Source organism: Zalophus californianus, chromosome 12 (assembly GCF_009762305.2).
Source record: "Zalophus californianus isolate mZalCal1 chromosome 12, mZalCal1.pri.v2, whole genome shotgun sequence".
Lineage (NCBI taxonomy): Eukaryota > Metazoa > Chordata > Mammalia > Carnivora > Otariidae > Zalophus > Zalophus californianus.
The window spans coordinates 33,231,338-33,258,380 of NC_045606.1; the positions used below are offsets into that span (position 1 = coordinate 33,231,338).

The 27,043-nt window shown below is 38.6% G+C and overlaps 1 protein-coding gene and 1 pseudogene across 1 annotated transcript; both read left to right on the top strand.

Annotated features, from left to right (window-relative positions):
• Positions 1 to 5,902: 5,902 nt before the first annotated feature.
• On the top strand, positions 5,903 to 6,248 carry LOC113911969 (annotated as a pseudogene).
• Positions 6,249 to 14,137: 7,889 nt separating this feature from the next.
• STEAP1 (STEAP family member 1) lies at positions 14,138 to 25,927 on the top strand. Its single transcript, XM_027574960.1, has 5 exons — positions 14,138 to 14,363; positions 19,574 to 19,662; positions 21,625 to 22,137; positions 22,740 to 22,904; positions 25,480 to 25,927. Exons 2-5 carry the CDS (start codon positions 19,579 to 19,581, stop codon positions 25,735 to 25,737), a joined length of 1,020 nt encoding a protein of 339 aa, XP_027430761.1. The 5' UTR covers positions 14,138 to 14,363; positions 19,574 to 19,578; the 3' UTR covers positions 25,738 to 25,927.
• Positions 25,928 to 27,043: the final 1,116 nt, after the last annotated feature.

Here is a 27,043-nt window from a genome sequence, read left to right on the forward strand (position 1 = left end):
GAGAGAGGGGCAGAAGGTATATTGGAGCAAATTATAGCAGAGAACTTCCCTAATGTGAGGAAGGAAACAGGCATTAAAATCCAGGAGGCACAGAGAACCCCTCTCAAAATCAATAATAATAGGTCAACACCCCGACATCTAATAGTAAAACTTACGAGTCTCAGAGACAAAGAGAAAATCCTGAAAGCAGCTCGGGAGAAGAGATATGTAACCTACAATGGTAGAAACATTAGATTGGCAACAGACCTATCCACAGAGACCTGGCAGGCCAGAAAGGACTGGCAAGATATCTTCAGAGCACTAATGAGAAAAATATGCAGCCAAGAATACTATATCCAGCTAGGCTATCATTGAAAATAGAAGGAGAGATAAAAAGCTTCCAGAACAAACAAAAACTAAAGGAATTTGCAAACACGAAACCAGCCCTCCAAGAAATATTGAGAGGGGTCCTCTAAGCAAAGAGAGAACCTAAAAGCAGCAAAGAGCAGAAACGAACACAGACAACAGACAGTTAACAGTCACCTTACAGGTAATACAATGACACTAAATTCATACCTTTCAATAGTTACCCTGAATGTAAATGGGCTAAATGCCCCAATCAAAAGACACAGGCTATCAGATTGAATTAAAAAACAAGACCCATCAATATGCTGTCTGCAAGAGACTCATTTTAGACCCAAAGAAACCCCCAGATTGAATGTGAGGGGGTGGAAAACCATTTACTATGCTAATGGACACCAAAAGAAAGCTGGGGTGGCAATCCTTATACCAGACAAACTAGATTTTAAAACAAAGACTGTAATAAGAGATGAGGAAGGACACTATATCCTACTTAAAGGGTCTATCCAACAAGAAGATCTAACAATTGTAAATATCTATGCCCCTAACATGGGAGCAGCCAATTATATAAGGCAATTAATAACAAAAGCAAAGAAACACATTGACAACAATACAATAATAGTGGGGGACTTTAACACCCCCCTGTCTGAAATGGACAGATCATCTAAGCAAAAGATCAACAAGGAAATAAAGACTTTAAATGACACACTGGACCAAATGGACTTCACAGACATATTCAGAACATTCCATCCCAAAGCAACGGAATACACATTCTTCTCTAGTGCCCATGGAACATGCTCCAGAATTGATCACATCCTAGGTCACAAATCAGGTCTCAATCGGTACCAAAAGATTGGGATCATTCCCTGCATATTTTCAGACCACAATGCTTTGAAACTAGAACTCAACCACAAGAGGAAAGTCAGAAAGAACTCAAATACATGGAGGCTAAAGAGCATCCTACTAAAGAATGAATGGGTCAACCAAGAAATTAAAGAAGAATTAAAAAAATTCATGGAAACCAATGAAAATGAAAACACAACTGTTCAAAATCTTTGGGATACAGCAAAGGCAGTCCTGAGAGGAAAGTATATAGCAATACAAGCCTTTCTCAAGAAACAAGAAAGGTCTCAAATACATAACCTAACCCTACACCTAAAAGAGCTGGAGAAAGAACAGCAAATAAAGCCTAAACCCAGCAGGAGAAGAGAAATCATAAAGATCAGAGCAGAAATCAATGAACTAGAAACCAAAAGAACAGTAGAACAGATCAACGAAACTAGGAGCTGGTTCTTTGAAAGAATTAACAAGATTGATAAACCCCTGGCCAGACTGATCAAAAAGAAAAGAGAAATGACCCAAATCAACAAAATCATGAATGAAAGAGGAGAGATCACAACCAACACCAAAGAAATACAAACAATTATAAGAACATATTATGAGCAACTCTATGCCAGCAAATTAGATAACCTGGAAGAAATGGGTGCATTCCTAGAGATGTATCTACTACCAAAATTGAACCAGGAAGAAATAGAAAACCTGAACAGACCTATAACCACTGAGGAAATTGAAACAGTCATCAAAAATCTCCCAAGAAACAAAAGCCCAGGGCCAGATGGCTTCCCAGGGGAATTCTATCAGACATTTCAAGAAGAATTAATACCTATTCTCCTGAAACTGTTCCAAAAAATATAAATGGAAGGGAAACTTCCAAACTCATTTTATGAGGCCAGGATTACCTTGATCCCAAAACCAGACAAAGACCCCATCAAAAAAGAGAATTACAGACCAATATCCTTGATGAACATGGATGCAAAAATGCTCACCAAAATACTAGCCAATAGGATCCAACAGTACATTAAAAGGATTATTCACCATGACCAAGTGGGATTTATTCCTGGGCTGCAAGCCTGGTTCAACATCCGTAAATCAATCAACGTGATACAATACATTAACAAAAGAAAGAACAAGAATCATATGATCCTCTCAATAGATGCAGAAAAAGCACTTGACAAAGTATAACATCCTTTCTTGATCAAAACTCTTCAGAGTATAGGGATAGAGGGTACATACCTCAATATCATAAAAGCCATCTATGAAAAACCTACAGCGAATATCATTTTCAATGGGGAAAGGCTGAGAGCTTTTCCCCTAAGGTCAGGAACGCGGCAGGGATGTCCACTCTCACCACTGCTATTCAACATAGTATTAGAAGTCCTAGCCACAGCAATCAGACGACAAAAAGAAATTAAAGGCATCCAAATCGGCCAAGAGGAAGTCAAACTCTCACTCTTTGCAGATGATATGATACTGTATGTGGAAAACCCAAAAGACTCCACCCCAAAACTGCTAGAACTCATACAGGAATTCAGTAAAGTAGCAGGATATAAAATCAATGCACAGAAATCAGTGGCATTCCTATACACCAACAACAAGACAGAAGAGAGACAAATCAAGGAGTCGATCCCATTTACAATTGCACCCAAAACCATTAGATACCTAGGAATAAATCTAACCAAAGAGGCAAAGGATCTGTACTCAGAAAACTATAAAATACTCATGAAAGAAATTGAAGAAGACACAAAGAAATGGAAAAACGTTCCATGCTCATGGATTGGGAGAATCAACATTGTGAAGATGTCAATGCTACCTAGAGCAATCTACACATTCAATGCAATCCCCATCAAAATACCATCCACTTTTTTCAAAGAAATGGAACAAATAATCCTAAAATTTGTATGGAACCAGAAGAGACCCCGAATAGCCAGAGGAATACTGAAAAAGAAAAGCAAAGCTGGCGGCATCACAATTCCGGACTTCCAGCTCTATTACAAAGCTGTCATCATCAAGACAGTATGGTACTGGCACAAAAACAGACACATAGATCAATGGAACAGAATCAAGAGCCCAGAAATGGACCCTCAACTCTGTGGTCAACTTATTTTTGACAAAGCAGGAAAGAATGTCCCATGGAAAAAAGACAGTCTCTTCAACAAATGGTGTTGGGAAAATTGGACAGCCACATGCAGAAGAATGAAACTGGACCATTTCCTTACACCACACACAAAAATAGACTCCAAATGGTTGAAAGACCTAAATGTGAGACAGGAGTCCATCCAAATCCTAAAGGAGAACACAGGTAGCAACCTTTTCGACCTTAGCCGCAGCAACTTCTTCCTAGAAACATCACCAAAGGCACGGGAAGCCAGGGCAAAAATGAACTATTGGGATTTCATCAAGATAAAAAGCTTTTGCACAGCAAAAGAAACAGTCCACAAAACCAAAAGACAACCGACAGAATGGGAGAAAATATTTGCAAATGACATATCAGATAAAGGGCTAGTATCCAAAATCTACAAAGAACTTATCAAACTCAACACCCAAAGAACAAATAATCCAATCAAGAAATGGGCAGAAGACATGAACAGACATTTCTCCAAAGAAGACATCCAAATGGCCAACAGGCACATGAAAAAGTGCTCAACATCGCTCGGCATCAGGGAAATCCAAATCAAAACCTCAATGAGATACCACCTCACACCCGTCAGAATGGCTAAAATTAACAAGTCAGGGAATGACAGATGTTGGTGGGGATGTGGAGAAAGGGGAACCCTCCTACACTGTTGGTGGGAATGCAAGCTGGTGCAACCACTCTGGAAAACAGTATGGAGGTTCCTCAAACAGTTGAAATTAGAGCTACCGTTCGATCCAGCAATTGCACTGCTGGGTATTTACCACAAAGATACAAATGTAGGGACCCGAAGGGGTACGTGTACCCCAATGTTTATAGCAGCAATGTCCACAATAGCCAAACTGTGGAAAGAGCCAAGATGCCCATCGACAGATGAATGGATAAAGAAGATGTGGTATATATACACAATGGAATATTATGCAGCCATCAAAAGGAATGAGATCTTGCCATTTGCAACGACGTGGATGGAACTGGAGGGTGTTATGCTGAGTGAAATAAGTCAATCAGAGAAAGACATGTATCACATGACCTCACTGATATGAGGAATTCTTAATCTCAGGAAACAAACTGAGTGTTACTGGAGTGGTTGGGGTGGGAGGGATGGGGTGGCTGGGTGATAGACATTGGGGAGGGTATGTGCTACGGTGAGCGCTGTGAATTGTGCAAGACTGTTGAATCACAGATCTGTACTTCTGAAACAAATAACGCAACATATTTTAAGAAAAAAGAAAAAGAAGAAGATAACAGGAGAGGAAGAAAAGGGGAGTATGTCAGAGGGGGAGACGAACCATGAGAGATGATGGACTCTGAAAAACAAACTGAGGGTTCTAGAGGGTCGGGGGGTCGGGGGATGGGTTAGCCTGGTGATGGGTATTGAGGAGGTCACGTTCTGCATGGAGCACTGGGTGTTATGAACAAACAATGAATCATGGAACACTGCATCAAAAACTAATGATGTAATATATGGTGATTAACATAACAATAAAAAATTTAAAAAAAAAGAAAGACAGTTTTTCCTTTGCTCTACCTCTGACCACTTATATACAATAAAGTGATCATTAAACACCTGGTATGAAGTCCTGGGCCATGGTAACCAGAATAAAAGGATCACATGGGTGATCTCACAATGTCTCAGCTCATGGCAGCTGTTCATGATTTTTGAGCAAATTCCTTAAGTAGTGCCTGAGGTTTAAATGGGGCTGTTAAAGTTCTTGGGGAATGGAATGATTTCTTCCATCCTACGGTAACCTGTGCTAGTAGTCGTGCTTCCGTTGTAGCAGCAGTGTGGGTGTGATGTGTCTACTTTGACCAAGGACAAAATCACCACACTCAAAGAAACTAAAATTCAACAGGTCAGGAACCAGAGACAAACACTTGGGTCATCAAGACTTTCTTCCCTATTTAATCAACTGACTATAAACTGCTCCTATTTCTACTATGCATATGTATCACTAAGATGTTGTGAAAGTTAAAGGAACTATCAGAAGTATCACACTGTGTTTGTAAAGAATAAAAAGGCTTTGTGTGCTTGAGCAGGCTATTTATCTTCTCTAAGCATCAATTTCCTGATCTATAAAATGAAAAAAGTACCTATTTTCAAGGGGTTTGTACAGAGTAAATAAGATAACTTCTATCACCTCACAGCTGTTAGAATGCCTATTATCAAAAAGACAAGAAATGACGAGTGTTGGTGAGGATGTGGAGCAAAGGGAACTCATGTGCACTGTTGGTGGGAATGTAAATTGGTACAGCCACTATGGCAAACAGTAAAAAATTACAGCTAGAACTACCATATGACCCAGCAATTCCACTCCTGGATATGCATCTGAAGAAAACAAAACCCCTCATTCAAAAAGACATATGCACCCCCATATTTATTGAGGATTATTTACAATAGTCAAGACATGGAAACAACCTAAGTGTCCACTGAAGGATGACTAGATGAAGAAAGTGTGGAGTGTGTGTGTGTACAATGAAATAGTATTCAGTAATATAAAGGAACGAAATCTTGGTAGGAGCTCTTTCCTTTCTCACTCTGGCCATCTTGGCGGCTGCTCTTGGCTGGGGCTGTCCTGCACCTAAGGCAGGAAGATGGTGGTCACAAAGAAGATGAAAAAGCCACTGGAGTTGATCAACTCTAGGCCCAACTCATTAAGAAAAGTGGAAAGTACTCACTGGGATACAAGCAGACTCTGAAAATGATTAGACATGACAAGTGAAACTGGTCCTCCTCGCCAACAACAGCCCAACCTTGAGGAAATCTGAAATAGAATACTACGCCATGTTGGCCAAAACTGGTGTCCATCACCACAGCGGCAATAATATTGAATTGGACACAGCATGTGGGAAATACTATGGAATATGAACTCTGGCTATCATTGATCCAGATGATTCTGATATCATTAGAAGCATGCCAGAACAGGCTGGTGAAAAGTAAAATCACGCAAAAATTTTTCTTTAGTAAACCTGTCCAGAGCTTGTTTAAAAAAAAAAAAAAAGGAATGAAATCTTGACATTTACAGCAACATGGATAGATCTTGAGGGCATGATGCTAAGTGCAGTAAGTCAAACACAGAAAGACAAATACTGTATGATCTCACTTTTATGTGTAATATAAAAAAAAAAAAAAAGCTGAGCTCATAGATAGAGAGAACAGACCGGTGGTTGCCAGCGGTTGGGGGGCTGGAGAATGGGTGAAGGGGGTCAAACGGTCCAAATTTCCAATTATAAAATACATAAGTCACAGGCATGTCATGTATAGTATGGTTACTATAGTTAATAATACTACATTGCAGAATTGAAAGTTGCTAAGAGAATAGATCTTAAAAATCCTCATCACAAGAAAAAAACATTTTTTGTCACTATATACAGTGACAGATGTTAACCAGACTTACTGTGGTGATCATTTTGCAATATATACAACTATCAAAAGATGTTGTAAACCTGAAAGTTGTATAATTTTAGATATCAATTATACCTCCCTAAAAAAAATAGTAATTTATGGAAGTGCTTGAAGTGGTAAGCATTTAGTACCATTTAATTCAGTAAATATTAGATACAGATGCAGAGAGAGATAGTAAAGGATATGATGTAACAATACACACATATATACTCATAAGCAAACATAGATGATAGACCGACACACCCCCAGGAGTCTGAGCATACGGAATCTGATGCTTACTCTCAGCCTCGTAGAAATTATTTAGACCTCAGAATATGCTCAGCTATCATAATATGAACACAATCACAAAAAAATGCACTCTTCTCTCTTTACAGTGAGTTTGAAGAAGTCTGGCGAAACCATGCAAGCAGAAAGCAGCTTCGGCAGATACCCCAGGATAGATGTGTTCATTTTTACTACAAAGGGCACTGGAGCCACCATGTGGCCGCACAGCACACCAGCCTACCACTACATCATCTCTGCAGAAGCTGTTAAGTCTGAGTTTTCCAAAGGCTCCCTTCCACACTGCAAAGATGAATGGTTTCCTTGATTGGAAGAAGAACCCTATCCCTTCTCAGACAGAAACAGTGCATAAAGCTTGCTCTATTGTTTGAACCTATTTTTGTGTTTTGTGTTGGATGATCCCAACTGACCACTCTCCCCGTGAAGCTCCTGGTGGGTCTGTCACTGCCAATCAGTAGGAGAGATAGGCATGTTACATGACGGACTAGAACATGATCAGAAATGAGCTATAATAGAGGTGTGTGGACAGAAAGGAGGGCTTTGGGGGAAGCTAACTGGAAAACAAAAGCAGGACCAAGGACAGCTGACAACAAGGGCTGAGCGGGAGAATTCAACTCAATTATTCGTTGTTTTTGGTTTTTGAGCTGCAGCTACTATGAGTCATGCTCTCTGCTAAGGGCTAAAGAGCTGAAGAAAGGTAACACCTTCAGAAGCTCAGTGAGGAAGGAGAAATCTTGAGAAAGGGCTAGGGAATCACAACCAATATACCATGTTAGAAATTCTCTGGTTAACCCAAAAGAGCAGTGCTCTAGGGAAGGAACCCTACTAAGTTTTGGTTTTTGTTTTTTTGTTTTTTTAACTTTATTATGTTATGTTAGTCACCATACATTAAATCATTAGGTTTTGATGTAGTGAAACTTCCCTGGACATAAACATGCTGCTAGACCAGAGAAAACTTTAATCCATATATGCCACTTCTGGTTTGGAAGAGAAAACAAGACCTTTCCCTTTCTTTGGCCAGGTGAAAAATCTCTCACTCTTTGGAGGCCAAGTTCAAAAGATCCACTTCTCCACTGTATCTTCCCTAATCAACGAAATGCCAAATCATTGCTTTATCACTTCTTTGAGTTTTAGGCACCCCTGCCTTTATTTTATTACCCAGTACTTGGTTCTAAGTGACTTTGCGTTTTTTTTCCTGGTGAACTCAGGTTTTCATATACCTTATCGTCCCATTTTACCCAAACAAATGTTAGACCCTCTGAAGACTGAGAATAACTCGTCAATTTTTGTAGTTTCAGAGTCCTTACCCTGCATTCCCTTCAGTGGGTCCTGACTGCCATCAGACCTAAGCTCACTCATTGTCCTTTACCCCTCCCCACAAGGCTGTGTGCATCTCCCATTTCTCTTCTTTCTCCTAATCCCTGAGAAAAAGGGGGCCCCTACTTCTGCTCAAAGATCATCTTTCCGCCATGTTCTGCCTTTCCTCTCTGTTCACTTTTCTCCAGGACCTAACTCCATCAATTAGTCTCTTTTTTTCATAGCTCTTCAATCTCTCTCTTCACACAGCTCTCTTCTTCTCGGTCTATAAGAAGAATCAAATTCCACTCACCCTGTTCCCTGGCGGCTACCCCAACTCTCCTTCCTTTCTTATCCAATCTATTGGGGCCATTTCTGCCTTGATACACTCAGTCTGGCTTCCTCCCTCAATAGTTTTCATACAGTTAACAAAGTCATCTCAAATGTCGAATCCAACATTTATTTCTTACCTTATTTGATCTTTTTTTTTAGCACCTGACACCGTTGGCCACTTGCTCCTTAAACTCTCCCCAGGGAGAAGCAGTTTATCGGCTCTTCACTATATACTATGTCCTTTACTGAGCCTGAGAAGTCAAATGAAAAGAAATGGTCCCTGCCTCCCAACAGGTTACAGTCTAGCAGAGAAAGCTGAGTACAAGGTAAGGAAAGTGCAGAAGTCTCTTTGTCTCCTGGTTCTCCTACCGACGTTTCCATGTTCTCCTTTCCCTACAACAAAGGTCTCTCCAGTTTCTGATCACACACCCTATCAATATATACATCCCTATTATACTTATAAATATAAGCACATACATACAATTAGAGGCTAATATCTCAAGATAATTAGGTGAGACTTTTCATTATCTATGCTGGACATACATTCACATTTCAAATAGTCTTCTGGGTGGTGTCCCCAAAATTACTTTGTAATGAAACTGACAAAGACATTTAACTTGGAGTAAGAAAAGATACCAGCTCTCAAGGAAGTGGAGAAAAGGGAGCCATTATACAATCTTGGTGGGAATCTTCACTAGAGCAGCCTCTATAAAAAACAATATGGTGAATTCCTAAACAAATTGAAAATAGAGCTACCATATGATCCAGCAATTCCATTTCTGGGTATATATCTGAAGGAAATAAAGTCACCATCTTGAAGAGATATCTGCACCCCATGTTCATTGCAGTATTATTTATAATACTCAAGACAGGGAAACAACCTAAGTGTCTGCTGAAGGATGAATAGATAAAGAAAATGTGATATATATCCTATATGTGACATGTATATATACACACACAATATATAGTATGAATTACATGATTATATTAAATATTATGTATTTGATATGTGTATACACACATATATACACACTCTGGAATATTATTCAGCCATAAAAAAGAAGAAAATTCTGCCATTTATGACAACATATATGAAACTCAACGGCATTATGCTAAGTGAAATACGTAAGAGAGAGAAAAACAAATACAGAGCAAGATCTCACTTACATGGGGAATCTGAAAAAACTGAAGTCATAGAAATAGAGAATAGGCCAGTGGTTGCCAGGAATCAGGGCAGCGGTGGGGAGGAGTGGAATGGACGAAAGTTGTCAAAAATACAAACTTTCAGTTATAAGATGAATAAAGTCCTGGGGATGTCATGTATAGCATGGTGACTATACTTAACAATACTGTATTGTATATTTGAAAGTTGCTAAGAGAGTAGATCTTAAAAGTTCTCACCACAAAAAAAATTGTTAGCAATGTGAGTTCATGCCGTATATATACATATTATATAATATATACTATATACAATATATAATATCTAAAATAAATAATATATATTATATATTAACATAATATATAATATAATATATAATAAATGATTATATATATATTATATATAATCATTATACCATGATTGCATATGTTATAGGTCAATTATATCTCAATGAAGCTGGAAAAAATAAAAATAAAAGACAGCAACAAAACATACCAGCTCTTTCACCTTCTTTTTGTTGATTATGTTTTCATTATGGATATTCATTTTCAAACTGCAATTTCCTTGCAAGAATCTTTTCTTTTTAAAGTAATCTCTACACCCAATGTGGGGCTTGAACCCACAACCCCCAAGAGTCGGATGCTCTATTGACTGAGGCAGCCAGCTGCCCCCTTTACAAAAATCTTTTTCAGTGACTGTTTAAGTTGGATGCTATCTTACAGGATTCAGCACAAGGCCATATATATGTATATATATATATATATATATACATATATATACTGCATTTAATGAGTATTTATTAATAAATTAATATGCATTAGGGCTTAGGTATTTTCTGTGCTAAGAAAAAATATGTTTCAGGTCCTTAGGAAGACTTTAGAAACCCAAGGTGCTGTGAGAAACTGGAAAAGCTGCTAAGAAGTGGTTCTGGATCACTGTGCATAAACTCCACTCTTGGAAATATAAACAACATAAGTCATATAGATTTGCCTTCTTGGTACCACTAGTATTGGTTTTCAGTTATGGCACCTGGCTAGTTTATTTTTAATTAAAAATAAAAATCAATTCTATGTCAAAGAGGACCTCTATGTCAAAGAGGACCAAGATAGAGTGGTTTAAACAAGAGATTTATTTCACTATCATGAAATGTTTGATATGCACATGTGACAAAAGGAGGAACTGCCTAGTTTAAGTAATATTATGAAAGTGGTGAAATCTATTCTCTTGGTCCCAGGGCTTCTTTTTCTTCTAAGATACAACCCCTTTACAATCTTCCCAGTGTAAGTCTTCAATATCCTGGCATGTCACCCCCTACGCTAGAACATATTTTCAAAAAAGTACTGAAGTATTTATTCATAGTAGGATGTAAATAACTTGTAAGACTTAACATGGTACCATTTCCAGAGATTTTAGCCCTTTGATGAATTACCACAGAGAAAAAGACAACAGAATATATTTTATCATGGAATTTTGAGCATCATTAAGCAGTATTTGGGCAGAGATGGATCTGCGAGTATCAAAATAAACCACCTATTCTTAAAACATATCTAGAATAGATGTTGACTGTTAACAGTGTTGGTGAATGAGCAATAAATTGTGTTGGAGGGAAATATATGGAAAAATTTTTTAAACCTCCAACCCCAAGGTTAGGCCTTCTCTCTACCCCCAATTACTTTAACTTACAGACTTGGGGACAAACTGACCACATACAGTACTTTGATCATTACCAGGAGATCTTGAGTGAGTGAAGAGAATTTATCATATGAGGCTAGTAGAATCAGAAAATTAGGCCAGTTCAGCTTTATCATGACTGCACTAAAATGATCATTTTGACGAAATATTTCTTCATGAACTTAGGGTAATTTTTTCCTCATCTTAAAATAAACCTGACTATTCTTACACAGTAAGAAGTAGACTTGGAATTATGATGATCATTAATTCCAAATTACTGTGCCCTTAGGAGTTAGTTTGATTTCCCAAGGAGATAAACTAAAGTTCTTGTCATCAACTTACAATTTGCTGTGTATTGCTCATTGTGATTATTTGTAATGGTATGATCGTTTTTTATTTTATCCCTTACACCATCATACTCCATTCTTCTTAAATGGTAGTCCCATCAAGTTCTAAGATTAGGTTGCTTATTGGTCAGGGAGAAGTATTCATAGATTCCAAATTATTATATTTTCCCTGTGATACATTCATGTGAAATCACTAGTTCAGCATTTGATCCCAAATAACATTAAAGAACTGTTTTGTTAATATGCTCTCTCACTATAGTTTAAGTTTGTTACAAATATTCTGAATGATCCAATTCGTTTGTAGCTCACAGTTGAATTCCTCCTTTAAAATCCTCTAGTTCTTATGATTCATGCCAAAACCAGCAATCTGCTTTTCAAAATGTGTAATAGTCTCACACTGTTTTCCACAAATCATACTGGTTTTGAAAAGTATGTGCTATATAGAAGCTGACTCAGAACATTTTTAGATGCCTTGGCTTTGTTTTTCTAAAAAAAAAAAAAAAAAAGCAGCAGAAGAAGAAGAAAAGAAAAAGAAAAAAGAAAAAATCTAGTCATACCCAAATCACAGGTCATTTTGGCCATTTGCATGCAAAAACTACAGAAATTTCATCTGTAATATTAACTCCTGATAACTTAATAAAAGTTCTTTAATACCACAGTTTTTAATCCAATATTGTACTGCCTTTATAATATCTACAAACTAATTTGTAAACAACCTCATATTTTCAATCTTTTTACTTAGAAACATACTATATTCACCACACCAAAATACTGAACAAAAAAACTTTAAGAAGAAATGCAGAAATAAAATTGTTAGTTTAATTATAAAACAAAAACATTTGGGCCTTGATTTTAAGTGTTTTAATTAGAAACAGAAAAGCAGTCTTAATTGGAGTTGGCTATAATTAGCCAACTTATATTAATATAATAACTTCCTTGCCCTCTTCATGTGCAAAATAGATTATGAAAAAGAGAAGGATCTCTGTTCTACGGAAGCTTAAAAAATGAAAGCATATTGCTTTGTTTGATCCTTTTAGACCCAAGATCATTTTAAAAATTCAACAGTGCTTAGACTCATTTAACAATCTCTCTTAATTCTTTGTGGTTTGTGCTACAAACACAGAGATTTTTTTTTCTAAAACTTTTTAAAGTGAATATATTCTCTTTTCACTAGAAATAAAGAGTGTAAGATTCTGTTTCTACCACAAGGCGTCAGGCCATGGCAATTTAATCTTCAAAGGGCTTTACTATTACCCCGTGCAAAGTCAATGACTACAAAAAAAGTACATATTAAAACTGAACAGTCCTTAGTTGCCTTAGCTTTGATTAAAGAACAATCACAGAAATTGCGGTTGAGCGGTTGAGCATTTAGTTTCCTTTGTTTTTCTAATCAGATTAGTTCTGAGGATGTTGCAAAATCCTCTTGCAATTCAGGTCTCAGACACTCTACCCTGAGGCTGGTTCCAACTCAGAAAAATAACTCCCCACCCCCACACACATTCTCTCTTTCTCCATACCCCTTATATTTTAAAAACACCCCCTGAAACTTTGAAATAGCGACAGTAGCTTTATTTTAGGGTTGGATGCCTGATTGGGTTAGGGGATGGGAAGTTGGCTTTAATATATCAGAGGCAAGGAAGAGGAGTTAACGTGGGGTTTAAGGGCCTATTCAGCCTGGGGACAGGATTCGCGTGGTTTAGGGTACAAGATTTGTACAATTTAGGGGGCAAGTCACTCTCAGAGATTCGCATTCGGATTCCTCAACGGTAAATAGCAATCACTTCAGAGAGTTGCTGCAAAGTTTAAAACGGAACGGCTAAGCTCTAAAGCAGTCCATCTCAAAGTGTGATCTGAGAGTGCTCCAGCATCACCAGGGAACTTGCTAGAAACACAGAATCTCAGACCTCATCCCAGACTTAAGGATCAGGAAACCGTGAGGGGGAAGGGGGCAAATCATTTCTTTTTTTTTTTTTAAGATTTTATTTACTTATTTGAGAGAGAGAGAATGAGAGATAGAGAGCACGAGAGGGAAGAGGGTCAGAGGGAGAAGCAGACTCCCTGCCGAGCAGGGAGCCCGATGCGGGACTCGATCCCGTGACTCCAGGATCATGACCTGAGCCGAAGGCAGTCGCCTAACCAACTGAGCCACCCAGGCGTCCGCAAATCATTTCTAATAAGGCCTACAGGTGATACACGTTAAAGTTTGAGAACCACTGCTCCAAAGAATGGCACGAATGTTCCCCCCTCGGGGGATTAACGAAAGTGGGAGGAGCAGGGCTCAGACGGAAGACAGGGCCATTTGAGAGAAAACCGGGAGCGGCCTGGTGGCAATGTGGGGAAACCCTTGGTTCGGCTGCTGGGACCTCCGAGGACTGTCCCTCCGAGGCAGGAGCCGTGCGGTCGCCCGGCACCTGCAGGTGGCGCTGGACGGGCCTTTGACCAAGAGGCGGGGTCTGAGGGGGAGAGCAGGCTTGGCACTCCAGGGCTAGGACACCTCGTGGGGCTGGCCAGTCCCCGCAGCAGCTGCGCCGCAACTTACCGTCTGGTCGCGCCGAGGAGCGGGTGAGTCCCTTGAATCGTCCCGGCTCGCTGCTTGCTCCCTGCCTCCGCGCGTCCCCGCGAGGGCGGGCGCGGGCTCGCAGCCTCGCGACGGGTGTAGCGGCTTGCAAGCCTCCCCAGCCCTGGGGCGGCGGCGTTCTGGGTTGAGAGCAGCTCAGTTCGCCCCTTGTGCGCGGCTCCAAGACGCACTGCCCTCCTGCCCAGCTCTCGGCCGGAGCACACTGCTCCGTTGTGGCCGGTCTAGGGACTGGGAGCCAGTGACTCACAAGGAAGTCTTTTCGCTGGGGGCTCGAGGGATACGATAAGGTTTGTCCTTCGGTTGGATTCTGACGGCAAGTTTTCCAGCTTGGCAAGATCGCCGCCAGTTTGCATAGCATTAATGAATGATTGGTACATAGTGCTTAAAATCGTGTGACTTGCCTTCAGGTTTCCTAGGAACAGGAAGTTTTCATTTTAAGTTCTGGGATCATTAGTCTTACTCCTTCAGGATCTGGTTTGGGGTTCAAGTTCTCTCCAAACAGTCGATCAAGGAAGGCTTCATATAATGCGTGGGTCAAACCCACTGGAAGGGGAGACATAAAATTTACAAACACTTCTAAATTTCTTTCTCTTTAAAAAAAATTTCACGGGGCGCCTGGGTGGCTCAGTCTGTTAAGCGGCCGCCTTGGGCTCGGGTCATTGTCCCAGGGTCCTGCGATCGAGCCCCGCATCGCATCAGGCTCCCTGCTCAGGGGGGGAGCCTGCTTCTCCCTCTCCCTCTGCCTACCACTCTGCCTACTTGTGCTCTCTCTCTCTCTCTCTGTATCAAATAAATAAATAAAATCTTTAAAAATTTCACATGACATCCTGACATTTACTTAGATTTATTTAACACAGATATTAAGCAATGCTCAAAAAAACAGCCCAGTGAAGAAAAACATCTTACCTTTACATAGTTAAATGTGGGGAAGCAAATATATACTTGAAAGTATAGAAGGTTTGGAAATGCAGTGCAATCCATATTGTGCTCCAGTCAATGAGTTTCTTCATATTCTAAACTCTTTGACAAAAACATGAGTCATTTGGGCTGTGTCAATATTTAGCAGGAACATCAGGTCAGCCATCCTGGTACAGCAAAACGGAACAGTCACATCAGAACTATGTTTTGCTTTTGAAAGGGGATGAAAGTTAGAGAACTTTGGGTCAAATCTGGAGTTCCTAACATCTGAACACTGTGTTGTTTCCCCTTTTTTTTTTTTTCATGAAAAGATGTTACTGCAGAATTTAAATTATATATTTGGTTAAAGTCTGATGGAAACCAACATATTTTATTTGACAGATATTTTATTTTCTTGGCTTCTGGCACAAATTTGACTGTGGACCACAGAGCCAACAGGCTCCCTCACTGCCCTGGGCTTTTCCTTGGCCTTGCTCTCCAGTATGGTCTCCCTACCATGCAGATGAATGGGTGGATACTTCTCCAAGGCCACTGTGCCTTTTCACCCAGATTCTGAACAAAGTGGCCCTCAATCAGCAAATACTGCCAACTTGCTTGAGGCCCCAGGACCAGGTCTACAAGAGAGCCCTCACCCTTTACATGCCACGATCTGCCTATAAAACTTTCTTTGGAATCCATTGCACTACCACACAGTTGTTGAAATTTCTGCCTTTTCCCCTAGACTTTGAGTTTGTGAGAGCAGAGGCTCCATCTCATTTAACTTAGTATTCCCACTGCCTAATATTGTTGTTCACAATATAGTTAATGAGTTAACATTGAATAAGTGTAGATTTGCATGTTAACATCTTTGCTGTCCTACAACTCAGAGTTAAAACATCTAAACATAGTGAATTATTTCTTGTTTGGTTACAGTAGTTAAAACTTCTATTACCGGGGTTCCCAGGTGGCTCAGTTGGTTAAGCGTCTGCCTTTGGCTCAGGTCATGATCTCGGGGTCCTGGGATTGAGACCCGAGTCAGGCTACCCGCTTGGGGAGCCTGCTCTCCCTCTCCTTCTGCTGCTTCCCCTGCTTGTGCTCTCTCTCTGTCAAATAAATAAAATCTTAAAAAAAGGGGCGCCTGGGTGACTCAGTTGGTTAAACGACTGCCTTCAGCTCAGGTCATGATCCCAGGGTCCTGGGATCGAGCCCCGCATCGGGCTCCCTGCTTGGCCAGAAGCCTGCTTCTCCCTCTCCCACTCCCCCTGCTGTGTTCCCTCTCATGCTGTCCCTCTCTCTCTCTCTCTGTGTGTCAATTAAATAAATAAATAAAATCTTTAAAAAAAATCTTAAAAAAAGGAAAAAAAGCCTCTATTCCTATTCCTAGACACATACATACCTCCCAGATTACTCTATTTATAATGTTGGTTAAATCACTAAATGATTTGGAATTATACTTATTAAGCATATAGACTGGAGACCCTCCAGAACAGACACAAAGTCTCATTTCTTTTTCCTCCTCCAATGTCTACCATAGAGTTGAGGTCCATAAATACCTGATGATTGGCATATGCTTTACTCAGAACTCTTTCAAATGCCTTTGATAGACACCCAAATCAAACTGAAGCAAAAAAGGGAATGTATTGGCTTGTGTAACTGAAAAATTCGTGATCTGGTCTCAGGAACTCTAAATACTTAAAATATACCACCAGGACTCTTCTATGTCTTTCCCCATTTCTTGCTTGTACTTTTGTGTGTTGGCTTTCTTCTGTTCTGTTGAAGACCTCTTCCTCCTTAGAGCAAGGAGAAGAAAACATGGTAGGCTTCTTTCATGCCAACGTAACAAAATGTTAAAAGACATCTCTTTATCTTCCACTCCCATATATAAATATCAGAGAAGGATTCTAATTGGTTCAACTAGGGTTGTATGCCATCCCTAAGCCAGTCAATGCCATCAAGGGAATGGAGAACTGTGATTAGCCAAGACTGAGTCATATGGCAAAGGAGGGACCTTTCTCCAAATGGAGGAAATGTTTTAGATCATTAAAAAGTAAGGGGAGCCACTCTGGAAAACAGTATGGACGTTCCTCAAAAAGTTGAAAAGAGAGCTACCGTATGACCCAACAATTGCCCTACTGGGTATTTACCCCAAAGATACAAATGTATTCACCTGAAGGGGTACGTGCACCCCAAAGTTTATAGCAGCAATGTCCCCAATAGCCAAACTATGGAAAGAGCTGAGATGTCCATCAACAGATGAATGGATAAAGAAGATGTGATGTATATATACACAATGGAATATTATGCAGCCATCAAAAAACACGACATCTTGCCATTTGCAACGACGTGGATGGAACTAGAGGGTATTATGCTAAGCGAAATAAGTCAATCAGAGAAAGACATGTATCATATGATCTCACTGATATGAGGAATTCTTAATCTCAGGAAACAAACTGAGGGTTGCTGGAGTGGTGGGGGGTGGGAGGGATGGGGTGGCTGGGTGATAGACATTGGGGAGGGTATGTGCTATGGTGAGTGCTATGAATTGTGTAAGACTGATGAATCACAGACCTCTACCTCCGAAACAAATAATACATTATATGTTAAAAAAAAAAAATAGCAGGAAGGGAAAAATGAGGGGGGGGAATCGGAGAGGGAGACGAACCATGAGAGACTATGGACTCTGAGAAACAAACTGAGGGTTCTAGAGGGGAGGGGGGTGGGGGATGGGTTAGCCTGGTGATGGGTATTAAAGAGGGCACGTATTGAATGGAGCACTGGGTGTTATACGCAAACAATGAATCATGGAACACTACATCAAAAACTAATGATGAAATGTATGGTGATTAAAAATTTAAAAAAAAATGTAGGGGGATAATGTGAGCAGACCAAAACAAATATCCTCAGCGTGAATGTTGCAAAATTTCAAAATAGATAATAGGGCGCCTGGGTGGCTCAGTTGGTTAAGCGACTGCCTTCGGCTCAGGTCATGATCCTGGAGTCCCAGGATCGAGTCCCACATCGGGCTTCCTGCTCAGCAGGGAGTCTGCTTCTCCCTCTGACCCTCTTCCCTCTCATGCTTTCTATCTCTCATTCTCTCTCTCTCAAATGAATAAATAAAATCTTAAAAAAAATTCAAAATAGATAATATATGGAAAATGTTCTCCGAGCACTTGAACAGAGGAAGATGGTTGGCATTATGTAAAGATGGCTCCTCTTTATTTTTTGAGAAAATCAAGCCTTTAAATTTGGAGAATGTTTTAAGTATTTTAAGCTACTCGTGGAAAAAACTTTCCACTTGGTAAAGTGTTACAGGTGTTCTAAAATTCAGAAACACTTGGAACCTTTCTGATCATCAAGTTGTTGTATATCTAATCTGTTTTTCTCACTGAATTTCATAAAGTACAAATTGGCGAGGTATTCCTCTAGAAATAAATTTAGAACTAATGAAAACAGTGAATAATATTGTGATGGCATATGTTCACTTCCTTTAAAAAAATGCTACACCAAGCCTCAGGAGGATCTGTGAAGCATGTTAAGGCAAAGAATCCTTTGTCAGGTAGTAAGTTTGACAAAACTAATTTCCACAGGGTTGACCAGGAGAATAGGCATGTCAGTGATTGAACACAACTCGACAACTCCATTGGAACTGTACTAACAATTCATGTCTTACCAACAAAACCAGCCTGTTACTCTGATGAGAAAATGGCACTCTGAAAATACAGCCTTTTGGTCCTTTATGCTACTATCAGGGCCCACCTTACCAAGAGTGTCAGAATACATTTCCCCATAAAATCATTTAATTATTATTTCAGATTCCAATATCAACCCCAAAAGTCTATCAAATACAACTTCCTAAAGTATAATCTTACATCAGCTAACTCCAACCTGTACTGATAGCATTGTTACTCAAAAAAATGCATTCCTAATCCTATTTACTTTTGAGCAGAGTTGGCTTTCCTCTAAATGAGCACCTGGAGTTAACTTCTCCTAAAATAAAGGCAACATCTGACCCTTTGAATTCCATATAGACAGTTTGTCATTCATTGCACCAATAGCTGGACAAAGCAAAGCTGTTATTATTGACACAAGGGCACTGGTTGGAGATTCCGACAGATTATGTGAGGTTAAATGGTAAATCAGTCACTATTTTAATTGTACTTTCTAGGCCACTCTAGTCCTTATGTAAGTAAATTTTTCTATTGCCCTATCAAACATTAATGTCTTAAATAGTATAGACGTGACGAAGACAATGATGTTTATTTTTCATTTCCATGGCTGACGCTATTCTATTTTACAGAATTAATGGAGAACAGACGAGACATTACAAACCAACAAGAACTTTGGACAATGAAGCCTAGGAGAAATCCAGAAGAAGATGATTACTTGGTAATATATTAATAATAATTCACTGAAATCTAGAAACAGAATTTCAATGTTGTCCTGTATCTCCTAGGGTTCTAACAGTGATTTTCACCCAGCTGACAGTATCTTCACTCTGATTCCTGTCACTGATACTACGGTGGGCAAAGGAGGTATATAAGGGTGGTATATAAGGGTGGTATATAAGAGAACTTGTACCTTGATGACTGTCATGGCCTTAGCTGATAACCTCTAAGTCACTGAAAATCCTGGGTCTTGGTTTATCTATAAAATGAGAGAGTTGGACCAGATCAGCTCCAAGGCCCTTCTCATTCCTTCTAACATTCTGTGGGTCTAAGTTTCTTAAGAGAGTCATCAGGGCCCATATAACAGTAGTTTTGTAAGCACGCATTTTTTTTCATAGGCTTTATGGCAGCTTACCAAGAGATCATCAGGTTGATTGATGATTCACCGTTTAAACAGATAAATTCAATTTTGGAATAAGAATCACTTGTCCCACTTTTGTGCCACCTGAAGATTAAATGTTTCTTACTACATTATTTGACTGAAAAAGTGGTGGAAATTTTCAGTTCCAAACTCTTTTTGCCTTTCTAAATGATGTCAACTGCATTTTTTACAGAAAGTATTTTATCTTAATTATTTTAATAGGAAAGATAATATATGCAATAATTTTACATAACGTTACCTTTTAAAATTATTTTTGTTAGTTATTTTAATAGGAATAATAAGATAGTACAGGTGCATATTCTATAAAGTAAGTGTGCATAAAATAAAATCATTTTCGTTTTTCAAGTTAACCATCTTCCTTGCTGTTCTATAATTTTTCATCGTTAACCAGAAAATCGATCTCAGTTGATTGTACTTAGATTGTTTGAACATGCAGAGATGACAGAAGCTGTCCTATGTATCATGCTCAACTCTCTTCTAAATGGGGCCATTGGAAAAAGCATTGGCTGTAACAGTGATTTATCATTGAAAATAGAAGTCAAATGGCTTTTAAACACCAAAAATTATAGAGAACTATGTGAACTAAGGTTTCTCTGCATAAAATGAGGAAATGAACAAGATAATCATATCACATTAAACATTAAAATGTTATGGTTCTACACAGCTATAAGAAATGAGGAATAGCATATTGAGTGAAAAAGTAAATTAATTCATTAAAGCAGCACAATATGAAACATCCTAAGTTCTTATTTAGAAGTGTTTTGTTTTTTTTTAATTTTCTGGTATATCAGTCAGTTGGAGAAATGACAAAATAGTCAACATAACCTTTTGTGAATTGTTGACTGCTTAGAAATGCAACTGGATAAAGAAGTATGACTTTCTTAGGAAGTCATCTCTATGGGATTTAACTATGTATATAAACTTTGTACCTTCTGATAGAGTATTTGTCAATCATTACTTGCACAAATGAGATATTTTAGAAATACAAAATCAAAGTACAGCATGATGGAAATTATATATTTTTATAACTGTAATGACTATATTATTCCTGACCCTTTGTACTTGAATTAATGAAGAATTTGCTCCTCAGTTCTTTGTGGAGAGTTGCCCAATTACCAATAAGAATATTATAAAACAAATTCAACCATTACAATACAAGTTTTATTATTTTTGCCAAAGATTACTGGATTATTTTTATGTTTTTCAATTTTAGTTTCCCACTTACATTATTCCATTTAATGCCTTCAAGGTGGAAACACAATGGTCTCAGCTTTCATGGATAATCCTCTGTCTTTAAAAAAAGCATGTATTCCTTTGTCTTAAAGAAAAACAAATAACAGAAATTAATGGAGAATCCCAGCATAGCTAAATCCATATTCAATCAGTGCTACAGCAGTATCCAAAAGCAAGGTTCTGAATGTCCTAAAATTTTTTACTGATAAGCACCATGAGCAAAATAAGTAATGCGTTGAAGAGAAATCCCATTGTTTGTTTAAGATGTTGATTTTCTTCCCTTTGCAGGATAAGGACTCTGGAGAGACCAGCATGCTGAAAAGAACTGTGTTTTCGCACATGCACCAAACAACCCACTTTGATGGATTTGACTGCCCCTCCGAGCTTCAGCACAAACAAGAACTCTTTCCAGTGTGGCGCTGGCCAATTAAAATTGCTGCTGTCATATCATCTCTGACTTTCCTTTACACTCTCCTGAGGGAAATAATTCACCCTTTTGTAACTTCCCACCAACAGTATTTTTATAAAATTCCAATCCTGGTCATCAACAAAGTCTTGCCAATGGTGTCCATCACCCTCTTGGCGCTGGTCTATTTGCCGGGGGTGATAGCAGCCATGGTACAGCTTCATAACGGAACCAAATATAAGAAGTTTCCACATTGGTTGGATAGATGGATGTTAACAAGAAAACAATTGGGGCTTCTCAGTTTCTTTTTTGCTGTGCTGCATGCAATTTATAGTTTATCCTATCCAATGAGGCGATCCTACAGATACAAGTTGCTCAACTGGGCATATCAACAGGTAGGGTGATGATGTTGACAGTACCACTAAACTAAAAAGTCTAAATCATCTAACAAATTAACGCTTTCTTATTTTAATATCAATACCCCAAACCTCTTTTGAAATGCTGTGTCGGGAATGTAATCTAAATTTTTCAATGTTTTATTATAATGCTTCATTGGAGCTTGGTTATATATAGTTTCACACGGAGGAATTTTTTTTTTTTTTTACATTGAAAATAGTAAACTATAACTTTAAAAACTTCAACACATATTTTGTTCATGGACAGGGCCACACAGCAACCTTCTACCACCCTCACAAGATTACTTTTTAATGCTAATTGTTCTTATTTACCACATTACAATGCACATTACAGTCCTAACCAGCAAGTAACTATTATATGAATTAGCAAAACAGATTTATATAAGTGCTGCATTCAAGGAAAGAGATTGAGCGCTCCTATGTCATTTCTCATAGAAGAATGCACAAACAAAGTCACAAATCTGTGGAGGCTCCTAGTTATCAGGCCCTCCATTGTGGACAGAGGGAATGTAGAGGGCGATTCATCTGCCAGAAACAGATGTTGTTTGCATTCCGTCTTTCCCCTTTTCACCCTCTGGTAGGTCCAACAAAATAAAGAAGATGCCTGGATTGAGCATGATGTTTGGAGAATGGAAATATATGTGTCTCTGGGAATTGTAGCACTTGGAATACTGGCTCTGTTAGCTGTGACATCCATTCCATCCGTGAGCGATTCTTTGACATGGAGAGAATTTCACTTTATTCAGGTAAATTATATATCAGTTTTTATAATTGGTCCCTCCCAAAAGATTTGCCTCTCGGGTCCCTCAGAGAGGCAGATCTTTTCTGTGCTTAGAATACCATCAACTATATTGACTTTGTCCCATAAAAAATAACAAATGGTTTTCCAGTAGCAAAGATCCCACACTTGTTCCAATCAAAAAGGTTCTCCCCGATAATTTTTCCTTATCACTTCTAAGTAGAAGTGTTTTCTAGACACAAATAAAAAGCATTACTCAAAGAAAAATATTTCTAACATTTGAAACTTGTTAGACAATTTTCTGTCCACCTAATAATGCCACAGGTGATATTTTAGGAATTTAATATTCATGGTTTATTCATTCCCCCCAAATAAAAATATTCTTTTGCCTGCCCCCTGATTTTACTTATGCCTTTTAAGTTACACAGCTTGGTACTACCTTTAAAAAAGTATCTGTCATTGAAATTTGGAGTTTTAATTACCAAAGGTATTCTAATATCTAATTTTATTTTATTTTAGAGATTTTATTTATTTATGTGTGAGAGAGAGAGCATGAGAGGGGGGAGGGTCAGAGGGAGAAGCAGACTTCCCGCTGAGCAGGGAGCCCGCCACGGGACTCAATCCCAGGACTCCAGGATCATGACCTGAGCCGAAGGCAGTCACTTAACCAACTGAGCTACCCAGGCGCCCAACTAATATCTAATTTTAAAGACTGCTTTTTCCAACTTACATTTGATGTAGCTTACTGACTTGAAGTTTCTCAATATTCTTGGAATTCAAGATTATCTCGGACTTACAGAGGTTTATCTCCTAGTGGTAGATTACACCATAAGAAAAGCAGTGTGCCAGAACTCACGGGGGATCCGTGTCTGACAGGATGCAAAGGACTGAATTTAGTTTAATCGTAAGCACTGCCGGGATTTTTTTAAAGTACGTAGTTTAGCTTCTATGGGTGCTCATTTTTGGAAATTCCCACGAAGTCATAATTTCCCCACTATCCCTTCTACATGTCTATACATATATTCCTACAGAAACTTTACCAGAATATCTGATTAGGCAGGAAAACATGTCTCCATCTGAATTATTACAATGGAGCTTAGAAATAGTGCCACATTTTCCAAGCACAGTATTTGCTGATTGTGTAGGCTTAGATTGATAGCCATTAGAGTTCTCTGTTCCTCATTAAATACCTTGTTTTTACATTTGCTCTGCCTGTCACAATATGCTGAGCACCACTTTTTATGTTTAATTAGGAATTCAAGCACTGCATCTTGACTACCCAGCCCATTCTACTATGTACACAAGACCTAATCCATGATAAGTATACAGTACACATTTGGTAAAATTAATCTTCAACCAATCACATATATTTTTCAATTAATAACCTAGAAACTTTCCATTTACAATCCAAGATTAGTTATTCTATGATTTACCTTGGAGATTGATATTTGAAAATATAAACTTAGCTTTTGATTGTATTCATTGGGGCTTAAGAGTGCTTACTGCTGAATAATTGTGAGTTGGATTCATTCTGGCAGGCTAATGACCATTTCCAGTAAAGCGAATAGAAGTCAAAACTTATCTAGAAGAGCCATTGTCAGAATGCCATAAAATTACATAGGTGAACAACTATTTTTAAGCAACTTTTTCTGGATAGTGCCAAGTATCCCAATACAAGTTGAAATTTTTCTTCACATCTTCGTATCTGTGTTATGTAAATAGTGGAAATAGTTGTTGGCATTTTTCCACTTTATCAGGATGTTTGATTTTTTTTAATTTTTATTTTATTTTTTTTAAGATTTTATTTATTTATTTGACAGAGAGAGACCCAGCGAGAGAGGGAACACAAGCAGGGGGAGTGGGAGAGGGAGAAGCAGGCTTCCCGCGGAGCAGGGAGCCCAATGCAGGGCTCGATCCCAGGACCCTGGGATCATGACCTGAGCCGAAGGCAGATGCTTAATGACCTAGCCACCCAGGTGCCCCTGGATGTTTGATTTTTAACATGGGCCACGCTCACTCACCTTAGTATTCATGTACCAAAATCAGAATCAGTTACGCTAGTTGCTTTCATAATTGATAAAGATCACTGATGTCAAATTGATTTTTGCACTAAAATCGTCAGTCAACCTATTAGTATTTACTGAGCACCTTAAATGCACGAATCATTGTGTTGATTCTGCAGGGAATCTGTAATGAGTCAAAGTCCCTGATTGTAGATGTCTCTTGATAGGCAGAATGAAAGCAAATGCTCAAGAGACAAAGCACCATAAAATAAACGTCATCAGACAGATGAACAAAGTATGGAGAGAAAAGAAAGACGGTGTTATTGATTGGCTGAGGTTGAAAGGAGATTGATTGTGAACTTTCTCAACTTAAATCACCTGTGGACAAAACATTACCCAAAGTAAGGGGGTGAGGTGGGGATGTGTGAGGAGAATGGAAAGATGTGAGTGGGCATTGTTGAGAAATATAATAGGGAAACGATTACAGGTGAATGAAGGAATTTCCAAGCGACAGAACAGATGAGGTAGGATGGAATAAACTCTTACTAAACCAATCCCACCATTTTTTTTCTTTTGCAGAGCAAGCTAGGAATTGTTTCCCTTCTTCTGGGCACAATACATGCATTGATTTTTGCCTGGAATAAATGGGTAGATATAAAACAATTTGTGTGGTACACACCTCCAACTTTTATGATAGCTGTCTTCCTTCCGATTGTTGTCCTGTTCTGCAAAGCCATACTGTGCCTGCCATGCTTGAGGAAGAAGATACTGAAGATTAGACATGGTTGGGAAGATGTCACCAAAATTAATAAAACTGACATATCTTCCCAGTTGTAGAATCACTGTTTACACACATTTTTGTTCAATTGATATATTTTACCATAAATGTTTCAGATTTGTATTTGTTTGATAAAGTGACCACTTGAGGGTCTTAATGTATCTCTTTGTTGATGAGTCCTGAGTTTGAAGTATGTGTAGTTCTCTGTAGATTTGATTCAAAGCAATAAATAAAGCAATCTTGAGCACATTCTCTATGTTCAGTAGAACTAAGCATAACAAAACAATCACATCTGATTTGTCAGACTGTATAGATTTATAAATAATAAAAGGCCTTGCAGTCCCAGTCCCTACAACTCATTAGCCATGAAAAAATATATTATCTGAATCTACCATGCAAGTATATCCAGTATTTATGATTGTTGTTAAAGATGGGTTTCATTTTCCTGTAACTGGGTGTTATTCATGAATTACCGATTGCAAAAACCACACAGATTGTGTCTACACAAGTAAAGCAACAGAATAACATCAGATATACCTCCAGGAAAAATAAAACTCAAGCTTTCCAGGAGAAAAAGTAAATTCACTTTTCTCTGTATGAGTTACATAAACTCAGTTGGACATAATACACTGGTGAAAGCATACCTTGAACCAGTTCCTCAAAGAACAAAGTATACATCAGCTGTCAGGACTCTCTAACCCAACAGACTACACTTCAGAGGTTTTTTTATAATTAGAAAAAACTATGAACATTATCTTTTATATAGGTAAACCATTTTTTATGATTTAGAATAATAGAGCTAATGCTAATGATACAAATTAGGAAAAACAGTATATTCACTGAGTGTTCTTTTTTTTTCTTTAATTTTTTATTCTGTTAAAAAAGGACAATTCTTTTGGTGCCTGGGTGGCTCAGTCAGTTAAGCTTCCAACTCTTGACTTTGGCTCAGGGTCGTGAGATCGTGGAAACTGCTTAAGATTCTCTCTCTCCCTCTCTGCCCCCCCCATCTTTCAGAAAGAGAGAGAGAGAGAGAGAGAGAGAAAGAAAGAAAGAAAGAAGAAAGAGAAAAGGAAAAGAAAAAGAGAAAGAAAGAAAAGGAAAGAAAGAAAGAAGGAAAGAAGAAAGAAAGAAAAAAAAAGAAAGAAAGAAAAAGGAAGGAAGGAAAAGAAAGAAGAAAAGAAAGGGAAAGGACAATTCTGCATTATTACATGGGGACTAAGGAGCTATCTGGAGTATAAATTTGAGTTCTATGCACTACTGAGATTCAGACTTACAGAGATAGATCTATGTCTGGAGATAGTGAAGAGTTCAGAGTAGCATAATTGGAAACAGCAGACAATAGTGCCCCGGAGAAAAAAGTCACCA

What these genes read in the sequence shown, in the direction of transcription:
- STEAP1 (XM_027574960.1), top strand. Translation starts at nt 19,579, where the DNA reads ATGGAGAACAGACGAGACATTACAAACCAACAAGAACTTTGGACAATG. An exon ending in TCAACTGGGCATATCAACAG is followed by an intron (nt 22,138 to 22,739) that starts GTAGGGTGATGA and finishes ACCCTCTGGTAG; the next exon opens with GTCCAACAAAATAAAGAAGA. An exon ending in GAGAATTTCACTTTATTCAG is followed by an intron (nt 22,905 to 25,479) that starts GTAAATTATATA and finishes TTTCTTTTGCAG; the next exon opens with AGCAAGCTAGGAATTGTTTC.